Source organism: Branchiostoma floridae, chromosome 13 (assembly GCF_000003815.2).
Source record: "Branchiostoma floridae strain S238N-H82 chromosome 13, Bfl_VNyyK, whole genome shotgun sequence".
Taxonomy (NCBI): domain Eukaryota; kingdom Metazoa; phylum Chordata; class Leptocardii; order Amphioxiformes; family Branchiostomatidae; genus Branchiostoma; species Branchiostoma floridae.
The window spans coordinates 4,260,948-4,282,648 of record NC_049991.1 but is presented as its reverse complement, the minus strand read 5'-3'; the positions used below and the strand labels follow the sequence as shown (position 1 = coordinate 4,282,648).

At 40.0% G+C, this 21,701-nt stretch overlaps 3 protein-coding genes across 9 annotated transcripts in view; 2 read left to right on the top strand and 1 right to left on the bottom strand.

Moving 5' to 3' along the window:
• Positions 1-1,239: 1,239 nt before the first annotated feature.
• On the top strand, positions 1,240-9,715 carry LOC118429584 (hydroxyacylglutathione hydrolase, mitochondrial-like). Its single transcript, XM_035840129.1, has 9 exons — positions 1,240-1,400; positions 2,942-3,114; positions 3,720-3,784; positions 4,272-4,389; positions 5,895-6,000; positions 6,394-6,497; positions 7,025-7,126; positions 7,588-7,667; positions 9,458-9,715. Exons 1-9 carry the CDS (start codon positions 1,340-1,342, stop codon positions 9,555-9,557), a joined length of 909 nt encoding a protein of 302 aa, XP_035696022.1. The 5' UTR covers positions 1,240-1,339; the 3' UTR covers positions 9,558-9,715.
• Positions 9,716-10,981: 1,266 nt separating this feature from the next.
• On the bottom strand, positions 10,982-16,513 carry LOC118429580. Its single transcript, XM_035840121.1, has 6 exons — positions 16,279-16,513; positions 14,171-14,241; positions 13,637-13,706; positions 12,982-13,173; positions 12,315-12,506; positions 10,982-11,268 (listed from the first exon to the last, which is right to left on the bottom strand). The coding sequence occupies exons 1-6, from the start codon at positions 16,474-16,476 to the stop codon at positions 10,987-10,989; spliced, it is 1,005 nt and encodes a 334-aa protein (XP_035696014.1). The 5' UTR covers positions 16,477-16,513; the 3' UTR covers positions 10,982-10,986.
• A 250-nt stretch (positions 16,514-16,763) lies between these two features.
• LOC118429565 (brain-specific angiogenesis inhibitor 1-associated protein 2-like) overlaps positions 16,764-21,701 on the top strand; it is a 38,240-nt gene continuing 33,302 nt past the window's right edge. For 6 of the 7 annotated variants that reach the window (XM_035840091.1, XM_035840092.1, XM_035840090.1 and 3 more), the window contains exons 1-3: positions 16,764-16,968; positions 17,225-17,300; positions 17,634-17,720. In XM_035840091.1, the coding sequence (XP_035695984.1) occupies positions 16,921-16,968; positions 17,225-17,300; positions 17,634-17,720 (211 nt within the window). In that variant the 5' untranslated portion in view covers positions 16,764-16,920. The remainder of the gene's footprint in view (positions 16,969-17,224; positions 17,301-17,633; positions 17,721-21,701) is intronic. The other variant, XM_035840094.1, reaches the window with a different exon arrangement.

The window sequence follows — 21,701 nt, the reverse complement described above, 5'->3', positions numbered from 1 at the left end:
AAGTGATGATTCATCTATTAACCTATCAAATATGCAAATTTGAATACGATTTGCATGATTTAATAGGAAATAGTCTAAACAAGCTCAGTTTAATTTACGTTTAATTTAAAAAATAGCCTAAAGTGGCCACCTGTTAAAAAGTTAGAGCGCAAGACTTTGTAGGTGAATTTATCAACATTGTGCATGGGAATGGCAATCATTTACGGTAGAAAGTTTGACAGGGTCAGTTGAAATTTGAGTCGACCATCGATACAATGTTACTGAGTAATAACTTATTAGTGGGTACTGAAATCATTCCCTTAATCCTATACTAAACAATAAATCACGCACGTTACTAATATCCAAGTCCCCCTGCCTACCGTAATTATCTAGTTCGTACAGGGGTACAGCATTCTATAACATTTCTTTGAGTACCTATTGTCATTCATTTCTAGTAATTTCAGGCAAAAATTTATAATTCTAATTCATCTCAGGACATTCAGGGGGTATCTCCCGAGCTCACCCCTCACTGCCGCATTAGGTGTGGACTGCATCTGCCCGACACCGAGATAAAATTTGCAGAATTTCTTGTGCAATACTTCCAGGGTCTTCCAGTTGATTTGCACCATGGAAACGCCATAGTTCACAACAATACATCATAAGTGAAGAATAAGGGTGTAAAACATTTTAAACATTAAACCTGGAATCAACATACCAAACTTGGCAATATTCAGTATTTAGTAATGCTAATATTTAGTATTCACTAGGGCTGGGTATCGGTACAGCGTACCGGTACAAAACCGGTTTTTCTTATTGGACCGGTCCAGAAAAAACGGACCTGAAAAAATTCGGTGGACGGGATGTTGGACCGATTAGAAAATTAACAGAGTATTTTATAAGGCACTCACACATTTTGGCGCTTGCAGGTGGAAGAAAATAATACGAATGAAATAGAGTAGAGTTTATAGTAATTTCTACCAAGTTTTACAGCCAATCGCACAGGTGCAGTTAGCGTTGTAGGATTGTAAAACGCCAGTTTAAGTCTAATACTTCACCAAACAGATTTCTTTGTAATAAAATGGACCATTGGTATGGGTCATACTGAATCAGGTCCAGGTTCAGGTCCGGACCTGGACCTGATCCTTTGTACCTGAACCGGACCTGGACCTGAATTTTCTGTACCGGTACCCACCCCTAGTATTCACCCTTTCGAAGTTCACCAGTAAAAATCTGACATTGCAGATCAAAATAATTCCGCAAGATGTCCTCAGTATTTGAACAACACCGACGACTTGCGGTTCTAAAATTACGACAATCTTGACGAATTGCGGCAGTTGTTAAGGTTCCCGAGGACCTACAAATGTCAAGACTTTGGCGGATCTTAATTCCTTTGGGACACTCTGTTAGGAGTAACTTTGCAGGTAGTCTTTTTTTGCATCTTGAACACTGACAAACGAAGAACGTCTTATACATGAAACACTTCTAGAGCAATATTCAAAATCGTGTATTTTTGCAGCATAATTATTATTCTGAAGGGGGGTGGGTACAAAATACTACGTAACGTTACATTTGTAGGTGTTTGAAATATACACGATACCAAAATTTTGTTGTTCCTAATAATATATGACATTTGGAGAAGCCAAATTATTTGCATGTATAATGTTTAACCATCAACTAAGCGTTAGCATGACTTGCAGTTCAAAGTGTTTACATAAGGATGGCCTCTACTGTTATGGGGACAATTGTTAACAGTTGTTGTGTCTAAAGGTTGTTGTTGTTGTCAATATAATCCTTTTGAAATTACATCTTTTTCTCCGCTAAAGGTTCTAGGTTCGAATCCCGAGACCTTTAATAGACACACACGCTGGTGCCTAAATGTTGTGCCATTTATATTAATAGGATTAAGGCACTCACACCTGTTTCATCACTCTACTCATCAGGTGGAAATGAGTGCCTCAAGCTTCAGGGTATGATTCGGATAGTACTTCACTCCTATGTTCGCTTCTGCTATCTGTCTCCAGGAGACGTGCACATTCAAACCGTCTGGTGCTAATTAACGTCAGTTAATGAGCGAATTGAGGAATGGCTTCTGGAGTGTTTATTCGATGACAACAGGCCTCCCACAAGGAGAGACGATGCCATTAGAATTTCACCCACTAATACATGCGTTCCAATGGGAGAGTTGAGGAAACAAATATGCAATTATCTCAAGAATAAAAAGTTCAAGCCATACAAACTTACCTTCAAATGATAGCCTACTATGTCCAGTCTCGGCAAATTCCTTGGCAAGAATTTCTATATATAGTATACGGCTAATCTTTTGATACACCCCCCTGATTAGAGCCCTTGGATTGGCCCATTTGGCCGAAAACAGCATGCTGGTGACGATACCACTATTTCAGGGGGGTGCGGAAACCCCCTACATGGAGAAAGGTTATTTTTTACAAGTAATTCTACCAGTGTAGGGTCTTTCCTACTGCAGCCACTCCCAAAATGCCCAGATTTCACATAAAATCCCACCAAGAAAGGCTTTTCAATGGTTTAAAGCCTTGTTTTTATTTGAGATCTCTAGGCGCCTGCACTAATGCTTACGTCACCCCACAAGCAGACGGAACGCCTGTGCGAACGAGCGCTTTAACCCATTCTATAATTCACTCGTGTGCAGGGACCAATCAGCTCCTGCGTCCATAATTTGGACGATTCCAGTGGTCAAGGTGGTCAAGTGGTCAAGGTTCCCAGACGGAACAGCAGAGAAGCGACTGTATAATGAATGTAAGAGCTAGAAGTGACAGTATGTATTAACGTTATATATCATAATGAACGCTGGAGCGAACTACTTTCTGGATGGTACCCAGGCTATAGAAGTTTTGGAAACTTAGAAGTTATATTTGTTTACAAAGACAACAACAAACTTTGTGGTGACCCCCCTTAGTTTCATATCAAATCTTTTGCTCTTTTTCAGGTGTTCAGGCCAGGTGGGCATCATCTTCTTCATTTCACTCGGAGCCGACACTCGTCGCTCAAGCCGACATGAGGGTTCGGCTGCTCCCTGCCCTGCAGGATAATTACATGTACCTACTGGTGGACGAAACCACCAAGGAGGCCGCCATTGTGGATCCCGTGGAACCTGATAAGGTAGAGGGTCTGCAGGGGTTTTTCTAGAACATTAACATGGATACTTGGAGCATAGGATGGGGGACAGTGTGGATTTTGCCTCATTCCATGGTATGGTGTGGAGGTTTAGAGAATTTTGAATTAAAATGGAATAGCAAGGTACAGGCTGGCAGGCTTTTAGCCTGGGCATGCGCCATGGCATCATTTGGACACACTTTAAATCTTCTTAACAGGAAAATTGGACACACTAGACACCCTTACACTGGGGAACAGATCCCCTGACAAGCATGGAATTCTGATTGACCAGGGATGCCACCAAGTCACAGTCTTCTACTGTGACCTCTCTCAGACAGTAATTTTGCCCCTCAGGATACCTTAGAGTGCAATATTTTAATTAAAATGCTTGAAAACTCTACACCATGGAAGGTGGATGCCCCCGAACGCACCTACAATATTAGTGGCACCTAGTACTAGTATATCACTCACCGTGACTCACCAATGATAAAATCCTAGCTAGAACTAAGCCTGGTTACAGGTTCAACATATGAAGTCTACCCTGGCTCTATTAAAAAATATATAATAATGGCTGTTGACAGATTTGTTTACTAGTACTTGTTTATTTACAGGTAGTTGCTGCAGTGAAAGAAGAAGACGTGAAGTTGACTACGGTGCTCACCACTCACCACCACTGGTGAGGACTCACCTTAGCTCCAAGCAGACGAAGGGTTTCTGCTTTTTAGCTGCTACACACATATATATATAAATTATATAACATTTGTTGAAAGCATATAGCAGGTGACTATTATTATATACATAGTATTGAGTGGAAACTGGAAAGACATGATTTTACTATACATACAATCAAACAAATTCATACTGTATATAATGCATAATTTTATAGTTGCACTGTAGTCACATACTCTTATAAGTATTCATGTTGTCAATGTAGCAAGTATATTAATCATTCTATTATCATAATATTGTCACAATGTATTAATATATATATATATATATATGTATGTATGTATGTAGTAATTATAAGTACTTGTAGTGAAAAGGGGGTGTTGTAGACGTAGCCAGCAGATGACGAATGAAAAAAAAATCAACAAAAAACAAAAGAAGTACCCTGAAAGTTAATGCATATCGGAATACAATGTAACTGCCTTCATGGTGCTTAGGGACCACTCAGGAGGCAATGAGCAGCTGGCTAAGATGGTGTCCGGGCTGACCGTGTGCGGAGGTGACGACAGAATCGGCGCCCTCAACAAGAAGGTCGGACATGGGGACCAATTCAAGGTCAGTGGGTGAAATTTTTGTCACAAAATTGGATGCCTTCCTTAATAGCATGAAAGACATGTGAGCAAATTATGTCATGATATGGCAATAAAAATGGCATGAAGTGTTCCCCTTTAAGGTTAGTTTGCTAGTATACTGTGCAATTATTATTATGAATGAAGGAAGATTTTTTTTGCACATATATACCCACTGGGTTATGTCGCAAAAAAAATGATAGTTGCCAAAAACATGGAATATTTACAATGATACGTAGGAAACATATTCTGTGTAATTGACTTCTTGTTTCTTTGTGATACTATAAAATTAATGTAAGAACAGCTTATGTCAGGGTTAAATCATAAATAGCTTACTAGTAAGAATTTGTTGGAGTAAACATTACCTGTTGTTGTTGATAACCATTTTATTTACATGATTGTACAACAGCTGTACTAGCTAGTTAGTAAGGAACTTCAGGCAATACTGCAGCGCCAACTAGTAATCATTGGTGGTACTGCAGCCTAGAATAGACAAAACCTTAGTGTATGACTAACTTGTCGATGGACATGTGTGAGACTAGAAGATGCTGAAATCCCCAAATGGCAGCCAATTACAAAATAGGTTCCACTTGTTGAGATAACCTATAAAAATATGAATTATACAACATTCCGTATTACCCGAGGAACTAACCCGACAGTGGAAAAAATCACCCTGCGGCCAATCCAATACGCATAGGGGGTGCAGGGTGATGCAGAAGATATACACCACATGGTGTTGTTTTTCTGTCATACCCACCTGAGAAAACACACATTTCAATGCGAAATGGGCCAGAAGTTGAGAAAATTTGGTGTAGAAGAAAACTTGTATCAATTGCAACACCGGACGCCCGTATTCATTTTGTTTACAGCGGCGCACTTGATGCACTCGAAGTGCATTTGAATAATTCTATGGAAGCCCTTGTGATAATAGTAGAACCCGATGTGATAAACTCAAATTATCACCTGCACGGCCCAGATTGTTGGTATCGAAATGTTATCGCAGCCCAGATATTACATGATTTAAAGTACAATGTCAGTAATTGGGTTACTATCAATTTTCTTTGAACAATGACTGTTTATTAAAGTTATAGAATGTACCTCCAAATTTTCGATGTCTGTCAGTACATCTTGGACGCGGAGAATGGTCTAGTCTCAATCTCGTGAGAGAATACGAGACTAGACCAGGCTTGATTAGATCATCTGCCCCCTCCCCCCGCCTCCTTGCGGAGAAGAGGTAGGTAGGACTTGGGAAGCTCCCAACCCTCGTTGCGGTTAAGTTTTTGGTCTAGTCTCGTATTCTCTCACGAGATTGAGACTAGACCATTCTCCGCGTCCAAGATGTACTGACAGACATCGAAAATTTGGAGGTACGTTCTCTACCTTTAATAAACTGTCATTGTTCAAAGAAAATTGATAGAAACTTAAACATACGTGACTGATGAACCTCTTCAACAATGTCAGTAATGTATTACTTGCCCTCCACCCCCTCAGGTTGGTGCCTTGAATGTGAAGTGCCTGTTCACACCCTGTCACACCTCAGGGCACATCTGTTACTATGTGACTGGGGAGGAGGGAGAGGACCCTGCAGTCTTCACTGGTACGTCATGGAACCAAAGATTGAAATGTTTCAAAATTTGCTCTGAATTGTCCATTGTGTTTTTTTTTACAGTCAAACTTGGTCTAAATTAACAGAGGCAGGTCATGTTGTTTACACGAAGGTAGGATTTGTTTAGGAGACTCAACCCAACAAATTCCTTTGTAGTGAACTGTTTGAGTATAGACCATTTACCCGATCACAGATATTATCAAGTTCAAGTCCGGACCTTAGGACCTAATCCTCTGGATCTGGACTGTGCTTGTACCTGAGTTTTCTGTACCGGTACCCACCCCTTGGTATCAAGTACTTTGTTAAGAATTCGAATTGACCATGCAGTATACTCAGTCTGTTTTTGTTCAAATCCTTTTGTCCAACATCTTAACTTTCCTCCAGGTGACACCCTGTTTGTAGCTGGCTGCGGCAGGTTTTTTGAAGGCACCCCAGACAACATGTACAAAGCACTGGTGGAGATCCTAGGCATCCTGCCTCAACAAACAGTGAGTTTTCACTTAAGCGTGTGACCACACTACTTCTTTTTCTAAAAATTTGGGTTGGAAAAAAATCCAGGAGTACATGAGCAAGATAAAAATAAAAACAACATCCAGTGATAGAGAGTTCAGCATGTCCCCAAGAGATACATTCCTATCAAATTAACTCAAGGAACAGTTGAGCTACTTCAGAGAGGATGGACACTATATACATTATACAGTATGTACAGGTTCACTGTACTCAGGGGTACTATTCCCTTAGATCTTTTTAGACAGGTACATGTACAATGAATAGTGAAACACCAGACCTCCATCCCATCCAACATGACGTCCCTTGCTAAAGCTACGGGTACTCAACTTTACCTGTAGTATAGGTCGAGTGAGGAAAGGTGTGAAGTTAGCATTTAGGACAAGATTTTGGGCCTTCCAGGGACTTTCCGGCAGATTCTATTCTATTTAAGTCAACAACCTTTAGCACAACACAACCCCGCCATGCAGTTACTTATATGGGCAATATTGTGTTTTTTCTTTTGCAGAAAGTGTACTGTGGCCATGAGTACACTGTCAATAACCTGAAGTATGCCGAGAGGGTGGAGCCAGACAACCCGGCTGTACAAGACAAGCTGGCCTGGGCAAAGGTGGGTCAAATCTCTCCTCTTCATGTGTACGTACATGTAGCTTTCGTGAAAGTGGTGCTAGACTGATATATCTTTACAAGGCTACATTTGCTGGGACACTGACTGTGGAAGTTAGATCAAATGGCCAGGTGGTCGTATAATGCAAAGTTGGCCGCTAATACATGTTATACTGTACATGTATGTTTGAGATCATCAGATTTCTTGTTATTGTTCTTTTATACTAGCAAGACCAAAGTTATAGTAAAAAAGTGAACTACATTCTGTCCTTTTCAGATAACATTGTAACACATCTTTTAAAAAGGTTCCATAACAATTTGTTTGTTGCTCTGCTCATCAAGTCATGTCATGTCATTTGAGTACCAGTAAACAAATTTTAAATCAGTTTAAAATGGAGCAGACAGTGGTCAGAAAAAGGGAAATGATCAAACACTCAAACATTTACAATATTTTTTTTTACACAGAGTAAGAGAGACAAGAATCAAGCCACTGTTCCATCAACCATTGGGGATGAGCTCAAGTTTAACCCTTTTATGAGGGTAAAGTAAGTATCAACCTTTGAACACAGGGGTCTAGCCAGTGTCCGTTTTTCCGTCAATTGACGGAAATTTTCTGCGTCTGACGGAAAAATTTTAAAACCAATCCGTCAACCTTGACGGACAAAAATCCTTGGTAGAAGCTACAGGCTGCTTGGGGACGCCGTCTACGGCCGTAAAAGCCACACACTGTTTGTTTTGCAATTGTTATGATTGTTGACAATGTTGACAATGTCGGCGCCCTTTCGCATACGATAATCTCATTAAAACCCATTTTTCAAGGTCTCAGTTCAGTCCGTCTAATTAATTTTCGCGGTTTTCGCGACGATTGTAATTGGCTGACAGAAAAAAAATTCGAGCTGGCTAAAGCCCTGATTGAACATCAAATACAGTCACCAGCATTTCACTTTCAGTCTTTACTTCGGACAAAACAATAAGGTGGTATCTCACTGCATTTGGGTCACGCTTGTGTCACTGCAGGGTTCCATGATGTAGATGTACCTTCACAGAGCCTAGAGGTGACACAAGCGAACCTATATAGAGGTGATGGTTGCAAGAGTGATGTTGTTTTTGATTTGATCAGGGCTAGCCCTTGATAATAGCCTCTGGCTAGTTGGGTAGCCCTGGCTGTATTTCTCTGTTGCAAGAGCGATGTTGTTTTGAAAGTTAAAAAAAAAATCAAGTGGCAAGATGCTCCAACAGTGTCCCCACCATACCATTAACACTGAAGGTTACATTTTGCACCGCGCACCAAATTCTTTTTATCCCTAAAAAGCTATTTTGGATGCAAAAATAACACAACAGTGACGGAGTGAACGAACCCCGCAGAGACGCGTGACCCAAGTGCAGTGAGATACAACCTTAACGTTGTATGGTTGCAAACTGAGGTTTAGTCGTGCTTGTGTCACACCGAATTCAGATACATTGTATGGTCACAAACTGATTCTGATGCGTTCGAAAATTCGAATAATGGATTTGGACTTTGGAATCGCCGTTGCTGCAAACGTGTTTTCTTGGGTGGGTATGATACAATGTATAATTCAAATACATCTGATTGAGTACCATTTCTCATTTCAGCGCAAGTTGGTCCAAATAAGAGATTTAAAATAGACTGACAGAGATCTGAGATTGAATTTTGGAGAACAATGCTTACTCCAGAGAGAACTGCAGTGTACTCTCCTGTCCTATTGTGTATTCAGAAAGATTTATCACTCTACTAGTGACAGTGTATTCCTTATCACCTCTCAGCTCCTCTACAGGTTGGGTTGCATCCGAGCGATCCTACCAGGGCTCTAGCCAGCTCGAAATTTTTTTCCGTCAGCCAATTCCAATCGTCGTGAAAATTCATTGTCCCTATGACACTACAAAGTAGTAAATGTTGCCATTGAGAACTTAAACATTGAGAACATAAAAACGGGTTTTAATGAGATTATCGTATGCGAAAGGGCGTATCAACGTCAACAATCATAACAATAGCAAAACAAACAGTGTGTGGCTTTTACGGCCGTGGACGGCGTCCCCAAGCCGCCTGTAGCTTCCACCAAGGATTTTTGTCCGTCAAGGCTGACGGATTGGTTTTAAAATTTTTCCGTCAGACGTAGCAAATTTCCGTCAATTGACGGAAAAACGGACGCTGGCTGGAGCCCTGGATCCTCCCCACAGCCAGGCTGGTACCTTGGGTGATACAGAATACATGCATGTTGTACTCTACATAAATTATACAGAGTGTTTTGTGTAACAATTTAGTGGTAGCAGAGGATGATAATCCATGATTTTTGTTTTCTTGTTTCCCCCTCAGAGAGTCTCCAGTCCAACAGCATGCTGGGACATCCGACCCCGTCGCTACCATGGGATTCATCCGTAACGAAAAGGACAACTTTAAAATAGGGGGAAGGTGAAATGAAGTCAGGCTTACTAGTAGGTTAGGGACGTGTACCGTAGTATTTCTTGACAGAATCCTTAAAGTATGATAAACAGCATCTTGTGTTTGAAAAGAATAACTTGGAAGGAAACTACCAATTTGAAAGAAATTTATCTTTAGAAGCAACATTAGTATGAAATTTCTTACATTGGTAAAACTGCACTTACTGGAAAAGATGTACATGTAGAAGTGTTCTTTTCTGTTATTCGCTGCTGACAATAATTACTGTTTGACAATAATAAAGAATATGAAATGCCTGTTCCCTATTTTAGTAGATATTTTGTTTAGATTAATCATGCAATCAGTGTAAGCCACAACATTGTCAAGACAAAATTGGAAAAATTGGAAATTGTATGATCAGGATCTTTTACTAAAGTTGTAGTACATGCAATGTATATTTTGGTCTAATTCTAATAATGTATGCAATTAGCAAAGCCTCTGTTACACAGCTTTGTTCATCAATAGAAGGACAGTGAAGAAGAAATTGTCACTAAGAGAGACAGAATGTTGTATTCTACAAGGATTGAGTCCTAAAGACCCATCTCCACTATAAAAGTCGCACAATAATTGAGAAAAGACGGAGTGTATTACTGCAGAAAATGTCATTTACAGCTCTTGATGGTGAAATGATTTACAAATGTACCTACTGCACAGGGCTTTAGCCAGCTCGAAATTTTTTTCCGTCAGCCAATTACAATCGTCACGAAAACCGCGAAAATTAATTAGAAGGACTGAACTGAGACCTTGAAAAACGGGTTTTAATGAGATTATCGTATGCGAAAGGGCACCGACACACATCGTGTATCAACAATCATAACAATAGCAAAACAAACAGTGTGTGGCTTTTACGGCGTGGACAGTGTCCCCGAGCCGCCTGTAGCTTCCACCAAGGATTTTTGTCCGTCAAGGTTGGCGGATTGGTTTTAAAATTTTTCCGTCAGACGCAGCACATTTCCGTCAATTGACGGAAAAACGGACGCTGGCTAGAGCCCTGCTACTGCATCATGACAGGCTTAAACGACACCCTTCTGTAGTATTTGTCTATGTTTACAAACAACAGCTGCTACTTGTACGCATTAAACGACAAATTCTGGTGGTTCCATCTTGTTTTTGCAATGTTATGTGTCTTCCTCTGTTAGTTAACTGGCTGGGCATGGTTAGGGAGAATTGAGTGGTTGACACAATAGGTTCACATGACTGTCCCATACTGACAAAGTTTCTAGATGACTCCACATCAATGTGTAACATCTCCCCACTGTCGATGTTACGTGTCTTCCTCTGTTACCTGACTGGGCATGGTTAGGGAGAATTGATTGGTTGATACTTTAGGTTCACATGACTGTCCCATACTGACCGAATCTACTGACGACTTAACATCAATGTGTAAACTCTCCCCACTGTCAATGTTATGTGTCTTCCTCTGTTAACTGACTAGGCATGGTTAGGGAGAATTGATTGGTTGATACAATAGGTTCACATGACTGTCCCATACTGACAGAGTCTCCAGAGGACTCGACATCAATGTGTAAACTCTCCCCACTGTCGATGTCCTCCTTCTTGACCTTGACCTCTTCTCCCCCGTGTGCGGAGGTCACGGTTGACGCGGCGGCAGGGGCGGGGTTACTCGTGTATTCCCTCATCTCCCTCTCGTAACGCTCTTTGTCTTTCTCATACATGTCGTAGTATCTCTGCAAAGTAGAAAAACAGGATTTTAGCCAGGCATGCGTCATGGCGTCATCTGGACGCACTTTTCTTAAAATAACAAGAAAGTGGACACACTAGATCCTCTAACAAGCATGAAATTCTGATAGACCAAAGATGCAATTACAAGTAGGTCATTTGATTTCTATCAGTTATCTCGGACCTTAGAATACCTTAGAATAGCGGTGCGTACCTAAAGCCCGGACTTGGAATTGGACCTAAAAATGTTAAGGTCCAAGTCAAAAAAAAACCCTTCATGTCCGGAGCCATGTCCGGACTTGCAAAAAGCAATCTGTCATTTATATTCCCTTTTTTTGTTCTAAACCATCTAAAACCTTCCATACACAGTGAAATTTGTTCTGGAAAAAGACAAAAAACATTTCTTGTTTACACTGGCTGTCTATCATTTTCATGTATTTTTCTCATTGCATTTCAATTCATGCTAACATGCAATTTTATATGCACCACCCCCCCTCCCCTCAAAAAAAATGCACATGATATGCAATGATGGGTTCAGGTCCGGACTTTAAGTCTGGACCTGAACCTAAACTGCTGGACCTGAATCCAGACCTGAACCTGAAATTGAGTTTAGGTACGCACCACTACCTTAATTAGAATGCACCATTTTAACTTAAATTTCTTGAAAACTCTGCACCATGGAAGGTGGCTGCCCCTGGACCCCCCTACAATATCACTTACTGAGACTCACCAAGAGATTTGCACCCCCTATAATAAAATCCTAGCTAAAACCCTGGTTGAAAACATGTTGAATGTATAATTGTGGTGAAATTTCATAAATGTTTCTTAGAACGACTGAATTGAACAGACACAAATCAGGTAGCAGCTCTCCCTATCATGTATTTTGTACTATGTAACTATGTAGAAATGTGTAAACTTATAAGACTCATTAGGACTTTAAATGATTGTATATGTTTGACCCTTGCCTCTTCCCTCATGATCTCAACGAAAAGTGTCCTGTAGGCCGATTTGAGCTTTCATGAATTAACAAAGGTTCAAACAAACAAACATCTACCTTTTTGTCCTCTGATGACAGGCTGTTCCAACTCTTAGCCAGCCTCTTGGTCAGCTCGTGGTGCCCGATTTCCTCCTTGTGTTCCTTGTAGTAACTCTCCTGCACCTGGGACCGCCGCTGCTGGCAGAACATAAAGAACGCATTGGCCGGCTTCTTTGGAGCATTGGGGTCCTTCTCTTTCTCAGACTTGGGCTGTGACAAGAAAAAATGATTTTAATGCATTTGTGACTGTCAATCAAAGAGGAAACATAACTTGGTTGAAAACTTTTTTGAAGTTAAGAACATAGTACTTGGTTAAAACTTATCATGTACTTCAGATACTGTAATTCTTAAAATTTTTACTATGGTTTTATATTTTGCATTTTTGGCAGTGACCAGTTCACCGCTAACTTTTATTACCACTATTTCCATTGCTCTTTAGGATGTGTCTTAGCAGAATTGCAAACTTCCAACCACACTGTATGAATACTCTGTTTTCTCCTTACTGACAAATTAAGCTCACCATACAAGTGAAAGAGGGCAGGATACTTTCACAGTTTCACCTGTTTCAGTGTTTGTGCTTCTTCTTGCATGGATGCTGAAGAGCTGCAATGCCCACTGCAGCTGTAAGAGGGCGCTATTACTAAAGCTATTGCTTGTACCCCATAAGAGAGTAGTTATTGTTCACCTGTTTGTGTTTCTTCTTGCTGGATGCCTGTAGTGCCATGGTAGCAGACCCAGGGAAGGGTAGCATGCCTGGAGCCATGGAGGGGGCCATGTGGGGACCCATGGTACCTGGGTAGGACTGCAGGTCACCCATGGTACCCTGCTGGTACAGCTGGTAGTTTGGAGGTGGCTGGTACTGGTACCCAATGCTTACCTGTAAAGGGATTCCGAAGTATTATACAAATGTATGAGCCAGTGTTTATGTCGTTAAAGGGTTACTATTTTAGGGAGTAAAATGTTGCCAGAATGGTCATACGTTAGAATAAAATTCCATCAATTGCACCTGATTTGGTGGTTACATAATTATGATAAAAGTTACATGTAGATGCATCCAGGTAAGATGATTTTAGAAATGGTCAGATTTTTCAGAAAGCATCCACTATCTTTTGTCAGTGACACTGATGAGATCTTTTTGAACAGCAGTTTTACTCTAACTGGCTCATTTGCATCAAGCTTGTATTAATTAATAATAAACTATTATACAAACTTTGTCTTCACCTTCTTTGAAGGATTTTTAGTATGGTCGATGTAGTCTTGTGGATGCCATCCATGTAAACCATAATTGGATCAACATAGTCGTGTCAAAGTTTTTAATTGGATTTTTATACAGTATTTACCTCTTCAGGAAGAGATAGCAGTGCTGCTTTGTAGTCATCCCCATGGTCATCAAGCTTCTTTGTAAGAAACCTGAAGGTAGAGAAAGAAAAATATGCCTTGTAACATCACAGAAATATTCCTAACATCAAATCATCTTGGGAATTTAAGGCCAAGGAAAAAATGCTGTGTTTCCTGTTTCCCTACCTACCCTAGAAAAACCTGTCGACTATAGCCTTTCTTGGGGGGTGGTCAGTGGAGTCATATTGCTTCCAGTTAGAATTTTTTTCCAGCCTTCTTCCTATTAAAGTAATAACACTGCTTGCCCTTTCTAAATTCTAATGAAGGGTAAATGTATCAATTATGCCCAAAATTAAAGTTTGACATCAGAAATCTTCATCATACATTTCGGTTTACTAAAAATGCTCAACTGTATTGTAATATGTATCACCAGAGTTTTGGCTAGTCTAAAAAAATTACAACACTCACTCACACACACTCACTATCCTGATAGTCAATAGTACATGTACATTACAAGTGGCTATATGTTTATGTACCTTCTCTCTCTCTTCAGTCTGCGGATGATTCTCTTCACATGATGAAGTCTGTTCACCAGTCTCTCGTTAGTCTGGAAGGAAATAGAGGGGCAAATATTGGAATACAAAATAAACTGATTTCGAGCATGCGGACCCTGGTCATGTAGCCCAGGGCTAATCATATTTTATCTAAAGTAAAATGCTAAACTTTCTGCCAACACAAAGGTATACACGGATCAAATTTTCAACGACCAAGTTGTTGTCTTTATATCCTGAAGAACTTCAAGAGGGTGTCTAGCCTGGGTACCATCCTATTTCTACCGGGGCTCCTTACACTCACTTCCCTTAGGGGTAGCGAGTGTAACTTACTGTAGAGCAGTGAACACTTATAGAAATCCTCATTGGCGATAATGTTGAAATTAGCAAGTTCAGGGTGCCATAATCTCATCTGTGAACATTCCAGGTCATAAGAACTCACCCCAAACAGCAGCCCGCTGTCTCAAGTGTCCAAAAGTCTAATATTTAAACTTTCTGACCAGCGGAAGGTCCCACAGTCTTCGTGTTTGCTGCCATCTTGGCATCACGTGACCTCAAGTTAGGGACTGACCACTTCAAATTAGGCAGGGCTCGAAATTCATTTTTGGGATTAGGTGCACTGGTGCACCCAGCTTAACAAGCTGGGTGCACCAAAAAATTTTTGGGTGCACCACTTAAATTTAAGTAGAATGTCAAGAAAACCTAATAACAAAACTTAGTTAAAAGCTATCATATTCTTATACAAGTAAGATTATTAAGACATTTTGATTATCTTTCTAACACTTAGTAAGTTAGATGTCAAGAATATGATGCATACTAGCATACTTGATATTTTTTTCCATACATAAACCTAAGAAAATATTTGGGTGCACCCTGTGCACCCACTGAAAATAATTGGGTACACAGTTCCAGTTTTGGGTGCACCTGGGTGCACATGCACCCAGTATTTCGAGCCCTGTTAGGGGTCAGCACAGGCTAAAAAAATCAACCAAAACCTTGTTTTTTTGCCTAATCTGAATGTCTGCACCCTACACTGTCTCACCAATATGAAATGTTTCTAACATTTTCCTGCTAAAAGTCGAAAATAGGCTAAAATACTGTATGGACTCGTTTGGGTCCTCCTGCGCCTGCGTCAATTAGGGTCATTGCCCTGTAACTGTGTCCCGGTAGAATACAGATGGTACCCTGCAGGCAAGAGGGTGGCAGTGGTCGCTAAAAATTTGATCCAAGTATATACATTTGTGGTGGACAAAAGTTTAACATTGTACTATGATAACTACATGTACGACCACAGATGAACTTGGTTTGGTTTTGGTTTGGTTTGGTTTGGTTTTGGTTTGGTTTGGTTTGGTTTATTTAGATCTCCATTAGTGAAATACACTAGTCTTCCTGGAGTCCACGTTAAAACAATACAAAAATAATAGCAACAGAAATATACAAATAATACAAATTGTAACTTTGAAATAACAGAAAGCAAACATATGGTGAACTGAAAATCAGTGATTTACATACGTGAAGTAAAATAAGATAAATCAAATTTTAAATTTGTATTGTTTATGTGTTTGTCAGCAGGGCTAGCCCTTTGTAATAGCCATAGGCTAGTTGGGCAGCCCTGGCTGTGTGTTCGGTGCAGCCAAACCAATAAATAAATAAAAAGATAAATCAACTTAGTTATATATATACAACAAAATGTCTAAATGAATTAACAGAAAACTTGGTAATATCAACTCAAACGGAGTGGAAGAGGTCGGAGGTTCCTTGATATTTATCTATTGCACACAAAAAAATTACATTTATTTTTCGAATTCTTATTTAACAATGTTACTAATTGAACAAAATGGATCTTTATACTAATCTTAGCCCAAATATGCCATGTGAGCTCATACCGGACTATTTTAAAAACCTTGACGCTGGACCTGAGTCTACGTATGCAGCACAAGTCACAAACGGCCAGCAGCCTTTGATGCATGTAGAATAGATTAATGTCTCTGAAATTATGTCCCTAACAAATTATGTCTCTGTACTGCGTATTTTGGGCGTAGAAAATATATCAAACGACAACGAGCGAGCAGGAAATTCAAACATGAACTCACCAACTGCACTTCTTCGCACTTCCTCTTCAGAACGCAGTGTCTCTGTTTGTATGGGTCCCCAGCCGGCTGGTCCCCTGAACTAGCACCAGTTGAACTCTGCACGCCGGAAAACCCGTTCTGACCCGCATGCTGGCTGTTTTCGTGGCCAAATTCGTGACCAGTTTGGACGTCGACTTCGAAATCTTCAGCCGCCGCCATTTTGTGGGTCACCTTTGGGTCAAAAGTATATTCGACTAGACGCAGAGGGTTTCTTTGTATTAGATTCGACATAAAGAAATACATTATGAAAAAATATTACACAATTTGATATTTGTCAGTTATAAATACTAACATATTATGTTCAAATATTTTAGGTTAGGATTTTTGTCTTTATTATTTCTTGTAATATGGAAAGATAAAATCTAATTCCCCTACAAAGTCATAGAATAGTCCAAAGTAAAGTGATCCGTTTTGATTGGTTAAATCTTGAGGATTAACCCCTGACCCCATGACGTCAGGAGAAGGAGTCTCCCCAAGTGCCAAGAGGACATCCGAAAAATTCCGAGGTTGTGAGTTAGAGTTGTGCCTCCCAAATCCGGCGGCGTAGTGGCCTCTCGGCCCTTTTCCCGTTCAAAAAAACACCCACAACCGTAAGGGAACAACATGGCGAGAGTAGAGGAAGCTCACAGAATTACGGACCTTACTTATAAGGTGAGTTTTCCCTTGGGGAAAAATTGACGAGTTCGGAGGGCCTGTTTGAAAATGGCAAGGTGGTTAGAAAATAAACCGCTGCGTTCACTCTTGTTTTTCTTGGCGATTTTTGGCATTCCAAACTTCACAAATCCTAAAATTATGCCAAATTCTTTTCCCTATATATTGAGAAAGTATTATCTGTTCTAGCTTTTATGTTTTGTTATGTAGAAGAGTATTTTTACACTATTAATCGTTGTGTTTTTCTCCAACACAGGGACTAGTGGAAAACTTTGCCCCCGCTGTTCGCAATTTGATTTCCATGGGCAAGGCATACGAGAAGTCACTTGCAGGTATTTCCTCTAGAATATTTCCTTTCCAAAACCGCTTCCTCTACTAGTTTCTAACGTGATGTTTCAACCTGGTACACTACTGTCTTTTCCATCTGTTGTAAACTTCTCGTGGAATTTGTGTACTTTGCGTGTTGAACCGACTCTTAGGTGAAGTGTTCTTTCTTTTGATTCGAAGTGGATTACGGTTTCCGTCAAGTACTGTGTTCGTGAGATCTTTAGATGGATAAGAAGCTCAACATCAGGTCTTTAAGTCCCCAATCTCGTTACTTAAAGTACCAGCAGTGATCGACATGCTATTTTTAAGACGTCTGGTCATTATTTTTTTTTCCACAGCTGTTTCGTCTACTGCAAGAGGCTATTTTGAGGCTTTGATGAAGTTGGGAGAGCAAGCAAATGCAACCAGAGGAGCCCCTGAACTTGGTGGGTGGTGTTCTTAATTTCCCCTGACATACCCCCACCCCCACAACACATCACATCCTGTATTTAAAGGTTATCTTGTCTCTTTATGTACTCCCACACAAATTTTTCAACACCGCAAGGTCTTAATACTTGGCATAGTTAAGGGTAGGCAAAATTGTGGCAACTTAACTGCTTGTTTAATGGCATACGCTGGTATGTCTGGCTTAAGTGTGGTTGGCCTCCCTTTCCTTAAACGTCCTTGGAGAGGTGAATAGAGTATGTCGTCAGTCTGTCGTGTTTGATAGCCCAAGGCGTGTGTATACGTCTGGGAGTTGTCCCTCGGTTAGATCCCTCCACGCATATAATGACGACATGTCCGGGACAGTAAGGGTTAAATCATGTATGAAATGATCAGAGATACAAACCGCCAGAATTTTTTTTGGGGGGGAGGGGGTGCATGCTAGCTAGAAAATTAGATACACAGAAAAATTTGAGTGTTTGCAGTAACTGTAATGATTTGAAGTTTAAAAGTTTGTTATTTAAACCAAAATTGTATAGCTAGGTAACTTCTGAATACAAGTGTTTATTCTTGTCTAACACCCTGAATCATAAGGCAAAAATATGTCATATAATAGTGTAAAACAATATCTTTGCAAAGCTATAGCTAGCCCTTCAAAAATATATTTAAGTGCACCTACAGTTAAGATTCATCCTTTTTTCTGACTGTTACTGTTAGGTCAACTAATATAATGTGTAAAACACCACCTATAGCCCTACACAAAATATCTAGGTGCAAAATCCCAGTATTTTGATTCCTTCGAAATGTAGCACCACTGTAGACTGCATGTAAAATACTTGTTGTAAACAAAAGTTTTTTATCTTCTGTCCTTACGAAGGTCTGTCAAGTAAAATGGATGAATCTAAGATAAACTTTAGACCGATGCTCTGTCAAACACAGCTTGCCTTTGTGTATATCGCAAGGATTTACAAGTTTAAGAAAGTACAAGGTCAAGTTGAAATGCAATGCAGATGTATTACATAGAATCGTGGGGTAGAAATAGCCCACATACTGTACTTTGGTACACAGAAGAAATACCGGAGGGGATCGTTCAAACAAAGCTGGCCTCAGTTGCCTTAAAACCCTGTCTGCAATGTACACTAGCACTGTATAAACATGAATGCCTTGAGGCATACACGTAGATACCTTACCGGAGCAAGAAAGTATAAAATCCCTGTAAAATTTTGCCAAAGATTACTTTGTTTTGATTCTAATCAGATATCATTGTCCATAGTACAAGATAACATTAAGTAACGTAATTGGGGAGCTTTAAAGTTCTTTTCTTCGACAATTCCCAGCTTGTACATAGTACATTAGCTCTCATGAATTTTTAATGTGGATAATCTTGCGGTATTTGCTCCCAGACCACAAGGTATTACTCCCTTAGAGATCGGATGTCAAAACGTTGATGTGTACGAAGTTTTGGGCGTTTCCCCTCTCTGGTCTGACACACGACCACACCCTGCAGTTATCAATAGGTTATTGAGTATTACCAACAGGATTAATTGATAGTTAATGGTTACTACTAGTAGCCATTTCAATGGTTAACCAGTTGAGTTATATCCTACAATGGTTGCAAGTATTTCGTAGGATAATTTGAATCCTTTTGTTTGTTAAGCTACAGCTTTGCCTGTTTTACACAGAGTGGCATGTTTTATTTGCTTTAGAGCATGTCACAAGATCCAGTCTGTGGTCCAACAGTAGGGACGGGTCATAGCGTCTCTAACACAGTGTTTGTTTACACTGTAAATAATAACAGCAACTTGTCAATTATTCACCTGTTTGGTCGCAGAGTATCAGTGGTCGCATGCTGTCTGTCAAGCAACAGAAATTCACATTTCTTAAAGTTTAAGTATCAAAAGACTCGCTAACTTTAGCAAGTATGACTTTGGTCACAGTTAACCATCTGGGGTATATGTGGATTTTTTGTGTATTGCAGTGAATGCTTTAAAGTATACAAGACCTTCTCCGATCAAACTATTGCTACATGTAAAGAAGATGGTAGAAATGATAGAATAACATTGATCGTAGTTATAGACTTGTAGAAAGCTTTTGACTAACTGGATTGGTTGATGTGTTAACAAAGGTCAATGCAATGAACAAAGGCTGCTACTGTCTTGTATTTGCTGGTAGAAGCGGAATCAATACATTTAGTCCTGGTAGAAAAACACACCAGACACACATACTGTGTATTGATTGTGTCAAATGTTATCAACCGTCGGAAAAAATGATATTTTTTGATATCCCGAATCATATTTCAATAACTGTTGACATGGAATTATGAGGGAAAATGCACGTAAAAGTGATTAAAACGTTTAAGAAAAACAACTAAATTTTATGGGTTGACGCCTTACAAAGTTTTATTGATGTGTGAGGGAGATTGAACTGTTATCTGAACATCTGGCAGGGGAATGAGATGCTCATTTTACACCCAATGAGTCACCGAATCTGTTGCTAATGAATTAGGGGGTGTATCTAGGTCAGAGGTCAGAAGGGCTGCACAGTTTGCCTGCAGAGAAAATGTCTGCTTGGAGAGTGTGTGTCAAATCTCGAATGTTGTAATTTTTGTCATCATTTTTTTGTGAACTGTCCAGAATACTTTAAAAAATCCTGGTTAAAAAATGTTTCACTAGAAAGTTTGAACTATAACTGAAACTCCTTGTAAAATTAGAAATAGTAAAAAAGACGATAGAGGTGCAATGCTGAAGTCAGTCATTGGTTACCAAAAATTGGTGTTTAAAGTATTTTTTTGTACCTAAGATTTGACATTTCTTGTTCAGAATGTCCATTATTACAACCACAATTTAGCTTGCAACTGAACTCAAAACAAAAATTCCAGCAACTGTTATTATTACTTGTACCATATGCGGCCTACATGCATAATTCTAAATTTGTATCTACTGTAGATGCAGAAACTTTCGCAGTGGTTTAATGTTCACGGTTTTTGCGGAGGCCGCTTCACGACGGACATTTATCCATGACAGTAAGAGACAACAGTGCATGGTGCTACCACGAACTTAAAACCACAGTGAAAAGTCCCTTTTCCCGCTACCACGAAATTAAAACCCCGCGAACTTAAATCATATAAATGCATTTTACAGTATATATGTCTGTGTATACAATAGTCAAACTGAACAGCAAAACATATACACTTGGATGAAAGGTCCTAACCACTTAGAATGTAAAGTATTCTGATGTTGCCATAGTTGCCTTTCTGTTGACCAAGACTGTTTTGTTTGTGGAAGGCAGGGGGAGGGTCTAGGTCAGTGTCAAGTACCAGATGTGTCTGTGTGTCTTACTGCCATCTGTAGGGGTACGTAGACAAACCCACTTCTAGTGCTATAGTCCTCCAGGCAAGTAAAATTGCTGATCAGGCAAGCAAATGTCCTACCCCACTTTCCTGATTACTTGCCTGGCAAGTCAGATTTTGATATACAGTCAAACCTTATTAGGGGCCACCTCTACAGAGGGGCCATCTGTCCATAGTGGCCACTTTTTGTAGGTCCCTTGGGTATTTTATCTACAAGTTGCCACCTCTATACAGAGGCCACCTGTCTATAGTGGCCACATTTGTCCGGTCCCTTGAGTGGCCACTATAGACAGGTTTGACTGTACTTGTCACTTTTCACAGTGATTGCATCAAGCACAAAAAACTTGGATAACACAGAAAGATAGAGGGCTGTGTCAAGGACCCGTCCTTGTTGGAAATTGCTTGTCGGGACAGAAAATAATCTTACCCTATCCATCCCAATAATGACATGAAACTGTGAAATGATCTTGTAGTGCATAAATTATAATTCTTGTTATGTTTACCACAAAGAAGAGAAACATATTGTTTTTGCTCTCTTTCTCCTCCAAAGAAATAAGGTCAATGACCTGGACCAGATAGCTGTCACCATGGTAGCTGGTAGAATAAGTACTGCCTCCCTACATGTGTAATCTCA